Source organism: Eulemur rufifrons, chromosome 12, assembly GCF_041146395.1.
Source record: "Eulemur rufifrons isolate Redbay chromosome 12, OSU_ERuf_1, whole genome shotgun sequence".
In the NCBI taxonomy this organism is placed as follows: domain Eukaryota; kingdom Metazoa; phylum Chordata; class Mammalia; order Primates; family Lemuridae; genus Eulemur; species Eulemur rufifrons.
The window spans coordinates 25,849,356-25,864,185 of NC_090994.1; the positions used below are offsets into that span (position 1 = coordinate 25,849,356).

At 49.7% G+C, this 14,830-nt stretch overlaps 1 protein-coding gene across 5 annotated transcripts in view; it reads left to right on the plus strand.

Moving 5' to 3' along the window:
- The first annotated feature begins 252 nt into the window (after positions 1 to 252).
- Positions 253 to 14,830, plus strand: part of IKBKB (inhibitor of nuclear factor kappa B kinase subunit beta) — a 56,095-nt gene continuing 41,517 nt past the window's right edge. For 2 of the 5 annotated variants that reach the window (XM_069485010.1, XM_069485013.1), the window contains exons 1-2: positions 253 to 322; positions 1,012 to 1,134. In XM_069485010.1, the coding sequence (XP_069341111.1) occupies positions 1,030 to 1,134 (105 nt within the window). In that variant the 5' untranslated portion in view covers positions 253 to 322; positions 1,012 to 1,029. Of the gene's footprint in view, positions 323 to 1,008; positions 1,135 to 14,830 lie in introns of those variants that run through there. The other 3 variants (XM_069485011.1, XM_069485012.1, XM_069485014.1) reach the window with 2 other exon arrangements.

The window sequence follows — 14,830 nt, forward strand, 5'->3', positions numbered from 1 at the left end:
ATTTTAGGGCTGTTCTTGTCTCTCGGTAGGCACAGGCTTCCCGGTTCCCACCAGACTGTCCCGCAGCCACGCGGGGTCCCCACCGACCCGACACCTCGGCAGCCACCTGCGCGGCGGCCCCGGGAGCACGTGCGGCTCGCGCAGCCGGACCAAGCCGGCGCGGCCCCTTTAAGAGCCGGCCGTGGCCCACGAGCTCCGTGACGTCGGAGCAGGAAGTGCGTGAGGAAGTCGCGCGGGGCGGCTGGTTCGCGATTCCCGCGTCCTGATGTGCGCAGGGGGCGCCGGAGCCCCCAGCCTCGCGCCCGCCCGCCTCCCCCCGCAGGTGAGCCCCGCGCGGTGGCCCAGGTGCCGCCCGCAGACCCCGCGCCGCGCGCCCGCCCAGGCGGGGGCTTCGGGAGGGCCGTGCTTCTCGGGACCGCAAAGACGCGGCCGCGGGGGCTCGCAAGCCTCCCGGAGCCCCGCGTCGCCCTCCCCGCCTGGCGCCTGCGGTGGGGAGGGACGGAAGTTTGCCACAAAGTGTGGGCAAACTGGTTTATTTACAAAATGAAAACCGGTTGCTTTTTCTTCTCTCCCGTCTAAGAGCGATGATATTTCTTAGCCTTTCCAGCCCGTTGAGCTCCGTTTTTCCTTAATCCTAACTTTTCGTTTTTAAACAGTTAAAGGTTTTTTTGAGGGCTGATGTTCACTACAGTTTTCTATGTGCCAGGAACTATTCCCAGTACTTTATATGCATCAGCATTTTTTAAAATTATTTTTTTAAATAAATCAATTACAGTTTTATTTTAACAACTTGAATTTTTAGTGATGGGTAAAGCTAGTTGTATATCTTTATAGGGTACAATGTGATGTTTCGATACGTAGAATATAAATCAAATCAGGGTAATTGGAGTATCCACCCTCCTCAGGCATTTAACATTTCTTTGTGTTAGGAACGTTCATATTCTTTTAGTTCTTTTAAAGTGTACCTTTCAATTGTTTAACCCTTTGTCCCCTACCCCAAATTGCTTGCAGAGTTAGCACGGCATCAGTATGAGCTGGTCACCTTCCCTGCCAACCCAGACATGTGGGGCCTGGGAAATGAAAGAACGGCTTGGGACAGGGGGATTTGGAAATGTCATCCGATGGCACAATCAGGTAGGGGCTCCATGGAGCGCGTAGCCTGGGGAGAGGTGGGGTGGGAAGGCAGACCCCTCCTCTACGCGTCCACCCAGCTGTGCTGAATGTGTGGCCGGGCTCGCCTGTAGCCTTGGTGGTCTCGGGAGAGAGTGGGCAGGAGGACTGGGAAGGGGATTCAGGACTGCTAAGCTGACTCTGCAGGTCAGTGGTTCCCAAGCTCTACTGAATACGCCCGTAAATACATAGTAAAAACACATGGTGGCCCACACTGGTAATCCTAGCGCTCCGGTAGGCCGACATGGGAGGATCACCTGAGGTCAGGAGTTCAAGACCCACCTGCCCGAACAACATAGGCAGACCCTATTTTTACAAAAAATAGAAAAGTTAGCCAGGTGTGGTGGTGCGCACCTGTGGTCTCAGCTCCTCGGGAGGCTTAGGCAGGAGGATCACTCGAGTTCAGGAGTTTGAGGCTGCTGTGAGCTATGATCATGCCCCTGCCCTCATGTCCGGGCAACAAAGTGATACCCTGTCTCAAAAAAAAACCAAAACAAAAAAGAAAATGTTAAGCTCTCAACCCCAATTATATATATTTTAAATTGTATTATCTATGGTAGCAATAGAATATCATGTACTAATATGTACTGATACATGTTATAAAACATACAAAAATACAAAACAAAATTAAAGGATGAGAATAATATTTAAAAATATCTAAAAAATTTACTCACGGCCGGGTGTGGTGGCTCACGCCTGTAATCCTAGCACTCTGGGAGGCCGAGGCGAGAGTATTGCTCGAGGTCAGGAGTTCGAGACCAGCCTGACTAAGAGTGAGACCCCCGTCTCTACTAAAAATAGAAAGAAATTATCTGGACAGCTAAAAATATATATAGAAAAAAAATTATCCGGGCATGGTGGCACATGCCTGTAGTCCCAGCTACTTGGGAGGCTGAGGCGGGAGGATTGCTTAAGCCCAGGAGTTTGAGGTTGCTGTGAGCTAGGCTGATGCCACGGCACTCTAGCCTGGGCAACAGAGCAAGACTCTGTCTCAAAAAAAATAAATAAATAAAATATTTTAAAATATTTGCTAATTATGATGTCTTCCTCATATTGTTTGCAATACCACACAGCATGAATTACACAGATCCACATGAAAGTGACAATTATCATTAAGGGTGTTGATGAAAATTTATATTTCTAAAATAATTTTTATAATTTCGAATTACTTGGACTGATTTTTTTTTCAATCTGACTATATCCTCGTTTTTATACCTTATGTGTCCGACTTTAGTTTCTCACGCCAGAAGTGCCTCATTCTCCCGTATTCATGTTTGCTGTGCAGGTGTTATATGTGCTAAAATTCTCTGCAGGAATCTCTTTAAGTTACTTATTCATTCTATGAATTTTCTTACTACAGTTGGATAATACAATCCATATCTCTGCCTAAGTGGGGCACACGTAACCTGCAACATGTTTCTGTAGACTCCTGTCCACCGCTTGCTGTGTGGAATGCCTACTTTCCCCGAGATACTTCGAGTACCAGACATGGCATGTGACCTTCTGAAAAATGATCTAAGGAGAATACTGTAGAGTTAATATTAGAAAAGCTTAATTTCTTTTTCATTGTTTTGGATTCCAGTCTTGGGTAGCACCTGGGGTACATACATCCAATTTGGAGACCATTGCTCTGGGGAATCCTTACTAAATAGATCAAAATTAACTTCCTGCCCAAAATTCAGACCCTCTGAAGTCCTTGAAGGATGGCATTTTTTTTGTTTTTTATTTTTAATTGACCATAATTGTGCATATTTATGGGGTACATGTAATATTTCGATACACATATATGATGTGTAATGGTCAACTCAGGGTACTTGGCATACCTATTTATCATTCTGAATGTGCTGTGAACATTCAAAATCCTCCCCTAGCTATTTTGAAATATGCAATAAATTATTGTTAACTGTAGTCACTCTGCTGTTCTATAGAAGACTAGAATTTATTCTATCTGTGATTTTGTACCCATTAACCAACATTTCTTCATCCCTCCCCCCTTCCCAGCCCCTGGTAACCCCTATTCTACTTTCTACTTCTGTGAGATCAATTGTTTTGGCTGAGAACATGCGATATTTATCTTTCTATGCTTATTTCACTTAACCTGATGTCCTCCAGGCTTATCCATGTTGCTGCAAAGGACAAGATTTCATTCTTTTTATGGCTGAATAATAGTCCATTCTGCATATATATTATATTTTCTTCATCCATTCATTCGTTAATGGACACTTAGGTTTGATTCCATAACTTGGCCATTGTGAATAGTGTTGCCATAAACATGGGAGTTCAGATATCTCTTCAATATACAGATTTCCTTTCCTTTAGATATGGACCCAGTAGTGGGATTGCTGGGTCACACGGTATTTCTATTTTTAGTTGTTTGTGGAACCTCTGCACTGTGTGCCATAATGGCTGCGCTAATTCACATTCCCACCAACGGTGTAGAATAATTCCCCTTTCTCTGCATCCTCCCCAGCATTTGTTATTTTTTGTCTTTTTGATCATAGCCATTTTACCTGGGTGGAGACGATCTCATTGTGGTTTTGATTTACATTTTCCTGATGATTAGTAATGTTGATCATTTTTTCATATACTTGTTGGTCATTTGTATGGCTTTTGAGATCATTTGCCTATTTTAAAAAATTCGATCATTTAAGGTTTTTTTTTTTTTTTCTGTTGAGTTGTTTGAGTTCCTTATATATTCTGGGTATTAATCTCTTATTGGATGGATAGTTAGCAAATTCTCCTGTTCTGTAGATTTTTCTCATCACTGTGTTGATTGTTTCCCTTGCTGGGCAGAAGCTTTTTAGTTTGATATAATCCCATTTGTCTAGTTTTGCTTTTGTTACCGGTACTTTTAAGGTCTTATCCATAAAATCTTTTCCCAGACTAATGTCCTGAAACATTTCCCCTGTGTTTCTTATAGTAGTATCATAGGTTTGGGTCTTACGTTTAAGTCTTCAGCCCATTTTGAGTTGGTCTTTATATCTGGTGAGAGATAGGGATCTAGTTTCATCCTTCTGTGTGTGGATATCCAGTTTTCCCAGCACCATGTATGGAACAGACCGTCCTCTCCCGATCGTATGTTCCTGGCACTTTTGTTGAAAATGAGTTGGCTGTAAATGTGTGGATTTTCTTTTGGGTTCTCTATTCTGTTCCATTGGTCTCTGTGTCTGTTTTTATGAAAATACCACACTGTTTTTGTTACTATAGCTTTGTAGTATATTTTGAAGTCAGGTAGTATGTTGCCTCCATCTTTGTTCTTTTTGCTGAGGATTGCTTTGGCTATTAGGGGTATTTTGTGGTTTCATAAGAATTTTGGGATTGCTTTTCCTTTTTACCTTAAGAATGTCATTGTTAATCTCCCTCTCCCTCCTCCTCTCCCTCCCTCTCTTCCCCTCTCCCAAAAAAAGAAAAAGAAAAAAGAATGTCATTGTTATTTTGATAGGGATTGCATTGAATCTGTAGATCACTTTGGGTAGTAGGAACTTTTTTTTTTTTTTTTTTTGAGACAGAGTCTCACTCTGTTGCCCTGGCTAGAGTGCAGTGGCATCAGCCCAGCTTACAACCACCTCAAACTCCTGGGCTCAAGCGATCCTCCTGCCTCAGCCTTCCAAGTAGCTGGGACTACAGGCATGCGCCACCATGCCCGGCTAATTTTTCTATATATATTTTTAGCTGTCCATACAATTTCTTTCAATTTTTAATAGAGATGGGAGTCTCGCTCTTGCTTGGGCTGGTCTCGAACTCCTGAGCTCAAGCTATCCTCCCAGAGTGCGAGGATTACAGGCATGAGCCACCGCGCCCGGCCAATAGGGACATTTAATATTAATTCTAATCCTTGAACATGGGATATCTTTCAAATGTTTTGTGTACCCTGGAAGGCACCTGTTTTTGAATCAAGGGCTGTTGAGCATTTGTCTAAAGGGATGGCAAATTGTGAAGCTGGCTGCAGTGAGGAGAGAAGGTCATTGTGGCTGCAGGCCAGCGAGGTCAGAGGGTCATTCCGGATACTCATCCTCCTGTGTCGTTTAGTTAAAAGACACCTTAGGCCCTTCCCTGTGCCCCGTCAGCTCTGAGTGGATGGAGCAGTCCCTGAAGGAACATGGGAGCCAGGGTAACAGTCTCACACCCAGCTTGGAAACCAGAATTCCAGCAAACCCTGCAGCTGAGGGGGCCTGAGCAGTAAATTGCCTCAAATTTGTCCTGGTCAGAGTCTAGTCTGGGGCCTGGCATTAAAGCAGAAGGGCCAGATAATTCTATGGCTGTATGTATATTGGGCTGGGCTGCTTCTAGCCAGGCTAGTGCCTTTCGAGTCAGCTTAGCTAGAGACATCCCGGTTTCCTTCAAAAAGAAGTTTCATCCCCATGTGCGTCTGTCATCCTGGGCTCCACACGGCCTTCATCTGCTCACTGGGCTTGCAGAGCTGTTGCCAGATGGAATTTATTTCTGGCTTTATAGATACAGGCCCAAGAATGTGTGTACGTATTGATTAGTTTTGCAATAGCGGCTTTCTGGTTCCTTGCCCTGTTCAAAAACATTAATTCTTTAGTTTTAAAAAAGCCAGAAGCCAGACCTCTCTTCCTGCCATTTGAGCCCCTCCCAGCCTGTCCGGGCCTGTCTTTCCATCAGTGCCCCTCGGTCTGCTGCCAGGGGGTTGCTCTGCTGAGCGCTCTGTCCGGGACGGCCCCTCCTCCCCCACCTGTACATCAGTCCTACACATTCCTCCAGGACCTGCTCTGGGCCACCTCCTCCGCAGACCTGTCTGGGATGGCCTCGTTCCGTGGGAATTGGTTCCTCCACGAATTCCCTCAGTGAGGCTCCCGTGGCCTGCCGGGGACGCGCCTCTCCGTCTGTGTGCAGGGTGCGTCCGGCCGAGGCTCTGCGTTCCTGCTTAGGCAGGCTGCGTCTGGCCTTGGAGTGCCTTCCGCTCTCTCGTAGCAAATACCTGATGCTGTCTGTGTGTTAGGTGCACAAAATCATTCACTCTGTCAACCCGTGAATATTTATTGAATGTCTATTATGGCTCGGATGGTGGTTAAAACAGACCTTTTTTGGAGAAGGGAACAGCTGTTAATCAACTAGCTATAAATGTCAGTTCCTGGCAGTGGTCAGTGCCATTGGGAGAGGGACCCAGTGCATGGAGACCTCATGCCAGGGCTGGGGTCAGTCAGGGTCGAGGGCTTCCCCAAGGAGGAGGCGCTTGAGCTGAGAGCTGAGGGATTGGCAGAAGGTAGCTGGGCAGAAGGTGGGAAGAAGTTCAGGTGGAGGCAGCGGCCTGCTGAGAGGTCCCTGTGGGTGGCAGGACTGAAGGCCAGTGGGGCTGGGAGGACGGGGGATCTGTGCGGGGCCGGCTGGGGGAAGGCGAGAGGCAGGCGAGGCAGGCCCTGCAGTGTCCACTGAGGATGTTGTGTTCTGATGGAGGAGCCCGGGGGAGCTGTTGGAGGCAGGTGCGCTCTGACCGCAGGGACACACTGGAAGGGTCTAGGCGGGGAGTGGCTTGCTGGGAAACCAACTGTCTGGGAAGAACACCCCAACCCACCTTCACTACCCCCCCCCAGGGCTGATTTTAAGCCACTATAGTTTAACAACCAGCTCTCGTGGAATTCCTGAATATTTAACAGCCAGCTCTCAGGCCGCTACTAGGAAGGACACCGTTGGCATTGCCCTGGTGATGTGGGGAGACCAGGTATGAAGCTTTTGCTTCATACCCAAGTGAGATATGGGGAGAAGTGGGCAGATTTAACAGATATTTCAGGACAAAATTAACAGGTTAGTGGTGGGATAGAAAGTGGAGGGGGCCAGGCACGGGGTTCACACTTGTAATCTCAGTGCTTAAGGAGGCCAACGAGGATCATTTGGGCCCAGGAGTTCAAGACCAGCTTGGGCCACATAGCGAGACCCCATCTCTGCAAAAAATAAGAAAAATTAGCTGGGCGTGGTGGCATGTGCCTGTAGTTCATCCACTTGGGAGGCTGAGGCTGGAGGATTGCTTGAGCCCAGGAGTTTGAGGCTGTTGGTGAGCTATGATCATGGCCCTGCACTCCAGCCTGGGTAACAGAGGAGGCACTGTCTCTCAAAAAAAAAAAAAAAGAGAGAGAAAGAAAGAAAGTGGGGGTGGTGAGGGAGAGGGAGGAGTCCAGTGTGTACAAATACGTAATGAATGCCTGCTGACGGGCCTGGCTCAGGCAGGAAGCTCTCTGCCATCTTCCTGGGTCATTCCTCCCTTTGGGAAGTCCCTTGGGCTGCTGTGGGTGCCTGGGCGAGGGCCTCAGTCAGTGTTCAAGATCGGAAGGTGAGCAGTGTTCTCTGTTGGATGCTCCTCTGTTCAGAGTCTCTCGAAGAAAGCGGCTGGGATCTGGTGGTGGTGGTGACTCGGCCTGGTGCAGTGTAGTGATGGTGCATAACAGTGCGCCGTGGAGTTTTCTCGATACTCCGTGTACTTGTCTGCAAAAGAGAATACGTTTAGTTACCACAAGAGAAATTACGTGAAAGAGCCCCCAAGTGTCGGTATCCCCCGAGAAGGGGCGCCTAACACTCAGCCGTCACTTACTGAGAACCCACGGGCCGCCGCTGGGCTGGTATTTTACATGCTGTGTGTCCCATCCTCACCGTAACTCCAGGACGGAGTGCTGTTGTTTTTGTTCCCATTTTATAGCTGGGAGACTCAAGCACAGAGCGGTAGAGTGACTCACCCACAGAGGCTGAGATGGCGATAACAAGGCCAGGAGCCGAGCCTGGCTCTGTTTAAACCCAGGGCAGGTACAGCCTTCAGGACCTTCTCAGTATTCCTCGGCTCTCCTTTGCCCTCCACAGTAGGTCCAAACTATTTTGAAGCACTAAGGGGACAAAACTCCTAAGTCTTCCTTGTTAAAGGGGGCTCTCCAGCACGCGCATTTCCCGGTGGGAAGGCCCTTAGCAAATGAGCCTGTCCCTGTTTCCCGATCTGTGGTCCTACCAAGCGTCACTCCACGCAGAGTGGGCACTCCCTGAAACCTCGGGTCACTCGGACCGTTTGTCAGCACGGTCTGGATGGGCTGGCATTTGCAGCAAGGCCTTTGCTAAATTAAATACAGAGGAAGCGGAGAAGCGGCACCGCAAGTGCCCTTAGCCTGCAGCACCTGGGGGAGTGGGGGGAGACCTGCGACGCGCAGCCTTGGGGTCAGATCCTGCTTCTGTCACTTACCAGGTTCTTGCCTTGGGTCACAGCTTCCCACAGGGACTGTGGGGATTCTAAGGCATTGAACCCCTCCGCTCTGGATCCCCAACGTGGCTGGGCAGGACGTGGGTCAGCTGCCCTCTGGAAGCATCGGGAAGCACCCCAGGGATGCCTTGCAAATATTACCGCATTGTCTGTGCAGTTTGTGTGAAAGAGGCTGGGAAGTGCTACCTTGGGCAGGCGCTGTGGTCCTTGTGAAGGAGAGGACGTGTGCACTGGCTGTTAAAGGCAAAGGACCGTTAATTGTCCTTCCTGTGAAGTAGCGCTCGCCCTTAGCTGTCCCTTCGCTGGACAAGCCTACCTGTGTCTTCCACGTCTGAAAGAGTCTGATCCGGTCAGTTCACTAGGAATTCGTCGAGCGTGGGCCTCAGCTGGACAGAGGAACTCTGTCCAACGTGTGCTTACGCTCTAATCAAGGCGACAAAGTGAGTTCTTAGGAACACGTTCAGTCAGTCTAAAGGTAAGTGCCAGGTTGTGTGGAAATAATAATGGCTGATGCCGTGGAGAGCTGCGTGGGCCTCTGTGCTGGGTGCTCGGCCACGTTCTCTCTCGAACGCTCGGAGGAGAGGGAACTTCAGCAGGGTCTTGCAAGAGCCCCCAGGCTCCGGAGAGCCTGGCTGGAAAAAGGCAATTCAGGTGGGTAGAGCAACATCCGCGTGGGGCCAGAGAAGGAAATGGCACTGCTGTCGTTCATTCAGGGCTCACTGAGGGTCCCACACCGCGTTTCCTCTTGACTGGCATCACTGGAGCGGGCAGCGTCACCTCCATCCTATGGGTAAGGACCCAGAGGCTTAGGTCCTGGGCTGCACGTCACACGTGTGCTGGGGGGAGGAGCAGGCCCACCCTGACCTGCTTGTGTCGTGGGCCCGTGCGCTGGCTCCCGTGGGGGTCTGCGCTGTGGGGAGTGGGGTTGGAGAAGTCACTCAGTGTAGACGGTCGGTGCTGAAGGAAGGGTGTGCCCAGTCACCTGTTGAGTCAGGTGAAGCTGCAGCCAGACCCTGGGCCTTTTAACTTCCAGGCCCGGTCCGGTCCGCAGCATCTCTCTGGGCCCAGCTTTGCACTCTCTGAAGCATTCATTGCAGGATGCAGGGTCTGGAAGGAGGGGAGGAGGTTATAACCAGTCGCCCTGAGTGCTGCGGTGGCCTGGCTGGCAGTTGCCGTGACAGCAAGAGGCTGGGCTTTCTGAGCTGAGGGTGTGCAGGTAGCTCTTGCTTTCTCCTGAGTTCCCCTGCGTCGTCAAAAGAGCCCACCCTGGGAAATGGGCTCATCCCTTTCGTTTCCCACACAGCCTGGTCTCCGGCTCACTTCTGCTGAGGCGCCTTTTGGTGGCGGTCAGAAGACTGGAGACACGTCTCTGCCTGCCGTTTTTACACTTTTTAATATGCTCACACTCACACGAGTTTCATGTCTTCATGTATAAAAGGCAGAGAATTGCAAACTCTAGGGACCTTCACAATCAGCTACATTCAATAGAGATAATATTGTTGGCCCTTTCTGCCTTTACTCAAGATACAATCCAGTTTTAAATGTTGCCCCACGTGAGTAAGTCCACTCGCTAGACGTTGGGTACTCGAGAATTCAGGCCACGTCTGGATTTCCACGGAACTGAGCTAAGACTCGGGGGATTCCAGGTGGAGTCAGGAAAGCCCTGCTGTTTGAATTTCACTGCTAGCCAAGAACAGACTCCCCAGGGTTTCAAAACCAGTATTCATAGTCCATTTCTGTAATGCCTAATTGAATTTTGCTTTCTAGAGCAGGTTCATTTTTAGCTAGAGAAAGTAATTTTGTTTGGGTTTCTGTTTCAAATGAAACATTACTCATGGAAAAACTGGAGTAGCTTAGACTACTTCCTGGGGACGGGTGAGGGCCACTGGGTAAGGAAAAGTTTGAGCACGTCTGTACCTGAGTCAGCCGTTCCGAGGCCTGGGAGGTTAGGGTCCCCCTGCAGCTGTGGGACCGGGCTGAGTGTCCACAGTAGAAAGTCAGTTTGGGTCTCTGTGCCACCTGTTCCAAGACTTGTTCAGTGTTCACATTGCTAAGTTCAGTCTTTTGAGTTTCAGTTTGGATATTTAAGGCCAATGTCAAATCTTCAGTCTTCAGTATCAATCTTCAATATCAAAATCTGTTCCTGGGTTCTGGGTTGGGCCAGGTGACAGCTGTACATTAGATCCAGTATTTGTGTCATGCAAAAGACTGCGGTTATCCAATTTGTAGCCAGGCAGATTAGCTAAATCGCTTAATAAATTAAGTGACTGAATCACTTAATGAATCCACCTTTTGGATCTGATTGCTTGTCGTGTTTTGTGAAGGGAGCATTCTATTTGTGACAGGCAGAATAATACCCCCTCCCCAAAGAGATCTATAGCCTAATCCCCTAAACTTATGAATATGTGAGATTGCGTGACAAAGGGAAATTCAGGTTGCAGATGATGAAGTTGCTAATCAATTGCCCTTAGAAAGGGAAGTTGTCCTGGATTATCTGGTGGGCCCAGTGTAATCACGAGGGTCTGTAAAAGTGGCAGAGGGAGGCAGGAGCGGCAGACTCGGTGGATCATTGCTGGCTGTGAGGACAGGGCCATAAGCCAAGGAATGTGGGCAGCCCCTGGGAGCCGGAAAAAGCATGGAACAGCCTCCTCAGTCTCCAGGAAGGGTGCAGACCTGCCGGCGTCTTGGCTGTAGCCCCGTGAAACCCACGGCAGATTTCTTTCTTTTTTATTTTTATTTTTATTTTATTTTATTTATTTATTTATTTTGAGACAGAGTCTCACTCTGTTGCCCAGGCTAGAGTGAGTGCCGTGGCGTCAGCCTAGCTCACAGCAACCTCAAACTCCTGAGCTCAAGGATCCTCCTGCCTCAGCCTCCCGAGTAGCTGGGACTACAGGCATGCACCACCATGCCCAGCTAATTTTTTCTATATATATTTTTAGCTGTCCATATAATTTCTTTCTATTTTTAGTAGAGATGGGGTCTCGCTCTTGCTCAGGCTGGTCTCGAACTCCTGAGCTCAAACGATCCGCCCACCTCGGCCTCCCAGAGTGCTAGGATTATAGGCGTGAGCCACCGCGCCCGGCCCCACGGCAGATTTCTGACATGCAGAACTGTAAGGAAGTAAGTTTGTTATTTTAAGTCACTGAGTTTGTGGTAATTTGTTATAGTAGCGATAGAAAGCTAATATCCTATTCTGTTTATTGAAGTTAAATAGGTGCAGATTTTTCAATATCTTGGTTTAAAGTCTCAGAGTCATTCTGAGGTAAGAAGCCATGAGTTACAGTATCTCAGCCGAACTGCCGCTTGTGATACTGTCCGTGGAAAGTCTCGCGATGAATGGGCGCTCGGACGGCGGTACCGCGTAGCAGTACCACGTGCTGTGGCTTGGCCCATCCATCCCACAAGTCTTGGCTCCTCTGGAGAGTCCTCCGGACTGGAAGTGTCTGTAACAGTGTGTCGTTCGTTCTGTGCTGCCATACAGAGTAGCTGAGACTGGGTAGTTAATAATGAATACAAATTTATTTTCTCAGAGTTTTGGAGGCTGGGAAGTCCAAGATCAAGGTGCTGGCATCGGCGAGGGCCTCCTGCCGCGTCCGCGCATGGCAGAGTGGAAGGGCAAAGAGGCAGAGGAGGGCGTTTGCAAGGGCACTAATCCCACCCGTGAGGAAGGAGCCCTTGTGGCCTGATCACCTTTTAAAGGCTCCACCTGTTATACTGTCACAGGGGGAATTAAATGTCAATATGAATTTTGGAGGAGGCAAGCATTCAAACTGTAGCAAATAGCATCAGGCAGAGCTTCTGTTGGTGAGGCTGCCATGGAACTGGGCGAAAATGTCTGAGTTTGAACACTAATGAGAAGTGAAACTTGAAACCAAATTCAAATGTGAGAGCAGATGAGGAATCCGGAAGCTCACGGTGTGCAGGGAGCTGTTGCACAGTCTGTGCGTTGACTGAAGAAGTGGTATTCTTTTCCTTTTTTTTTTTTTTTTTTTTTTTTGAGACAGAGTCTCGCTTTGTTGCCCGGGCTAGAGTGAGTGCCGTGGTATCAGCCTAGCTCACAGCAACCTCAAACTCCTGGGCTTAAGCGATCCTCCTGCCTCAGCCTCCCGAGTACCTGGGACTACAGGCATGCGCCACCATGCCCGGCTAATTTTTTCTATATATATTTTAGTTGGCCAGATAATTTCTTTCTATTTTTAGTAGAGACAGGGTCTCGCTCTTGCTCAGGCTGGTCTCGAACTCCTGACCTCGAGCGATCCACCCGCCTCGGCCTCCCAGAGTGCTAGGATTACAGGCATGAGCCACCGCGCCTGGCCTCTTTTCCTTTTTTTAAGAGACAGAGTCTTGATATGTTGCCCAAGCTGGACTGCAGTGGCCGTTCGCAGGCACTATCACAGCTCGCTGCAGCCTGGAACTCCTGGGCTCAGGCGATCCTCTTGCCTCAGCCTCCCGAGGAGCTGGGACTACAGCGCGAGCCACCATGCCTGATGGAATGTTATTCCTTTGACACATTCCCTAATTCTCGAAAAGCATTAGATGGACTTCTGCCCATGGTCACTTGTACTGCTGTACTAATCAGTTCAGAAGCACCAGGATTCATGATTTTTTTCTTTATTTTTATTGTTTAGAGATGGGGTCTTGCTCTGTCGCCTAGGCTGGGATACAGTGGCGTAATCATAGCTCACTGTAGTAACCTGGAACTCCTGGCCTCAAACCATCCTCCCACCTCTGCCTCCCAAAGTGCTAGGATTACAGATTTGAGCCACTGTGTCTGGCCAGGAGTTACAGTTTTTGAAAGAGGTCCGCTCTTCTTCGGAGAGAGCCTCAGAATCTAGGCCAAAGATCAGGGTCCTAATAGACAAAGGAAGGGAATGGTGCTCAGGGCAGAACGTGGCCGACCGTCTGCCTTAGTCACAGTTGGAGGCTGGAGGCTGCACCGTGGGTGCACCTTGGAAACATTGTGCCAAGTGACGGAAGCCGGTCACAAAGGCCGCACTTTGGATGATCCCATTTATGTGAAACGTCCAGAACAGGCAAATCCATTGAGACAGAAAGCAGATCGGTGGCTGTGCAGGACGGGTGCTGGGGATGGGGACGGACTGCTAGTGGGTGTGGAGTTTCCTTGGGAAACGGTGAGTATGTTCTAAAAGTGATCATTGTTTTGGTTTTTGTTACACAACTCTGAGTATACCAGAAAGCATTGAATTGTATAATTTAAACAGATGAATTATATGGTGCGTGAATTGTATCTCAATAGAGCTATTTTTTAAAAAGTAGGCGTATGAGGTCACTGCCTGATGGCTTGGTCACAACAGTATTGGGCTGTGGTGGGAGCAGCTTGTGAGAGTATTTTGGGGTGCTGTAGTGTCTGTTCCGCACGGGAGCTGCGACGGTCAGGGGACTGTCCCGCTTCCCCCTTATTTCTGGAGCTTTCAGGGCTTGATGTCAGTGTCACAGACTGGTTTACCGGTCGCTGACTCAGTGGTCCCAAGCAGATAATTCTGGTGTGTTTGGAGGTTTCCATTTTCCCTTCTCTTGCCAGGTGGGTCCTCGTCCCTGCAGGGGTCCCGGCCAGTTCAGTGGCCGTGAGGCTGCGCTGCGGTTCGTGTGCCGTGAAGACAGCCACGTGCGCACTGGGAGGCCCTGCCCCAGTCCTCTGCGCGTCCCATTCAGTGCCGTGTGAATTGTTCGCTTACAAGACTGATGATTCTTTTCAGTCTGCATTTTCATAAAATGAGAAAACGGAGAAAGGGGTCTGACAGGGCCTCCGGGATAGCCTTGGAGTGAGCAACAGTCGTATTTTGGTGCAGCTTTGAGATCTTCCCTGTGCCCTCTTGCAGGCCGCGCCCCTCCCAGGTGTGTGGAGCTGTGGGGGGTTCTTGCTGCAGGTGCGCGGGAGAGTCACTACACAGGCACAGGTCAGCGTGTTTTCCGGTGCTGGGGTCTGCTCCCAGGCCGGTGCCACCAGAGCTGCAGCCAGGGGCAGCTGCTGTCCCTCAGCCATGCTGGGAGCCCCCATGGACCCAGCAGGTGGCAGTGGTGCAGTAGGGGCTCCTCAAGTGGCGGCAGGAGCGCCTGAGGCCTCTGGCAGCCCAGATTCGGAGCCCTCCCCGCCTAGGGTGTCCTCACAGCTCCTGGCGCGTCCGTGAACAGAGCGGTGTTGACCCTCAGGAACCAGTCACTCAGCGGATTATTCACAAACAGTGATGACTGCCATTTCTTCAGTTCAGGAAGCCACCTTGAGGGTGCTGTGCTAGCCACTAGTTTAGAGGGTAAAGCCCAGGACAACGGGCAAGTGGATAGTTCAACAAAGGAGAGAGGAAGTCCTGTCACCCTGCAGAAAGTAACTCTTCGGCGTGGGCAGTGAAGGTTACAGGAACGTAGAGCAGAGCAGACTCTTCTCGAGCTGGCGGTGCCCGGACACCTGTGCCGGCTGACCTGGCTACAGTGTCCTGGGAG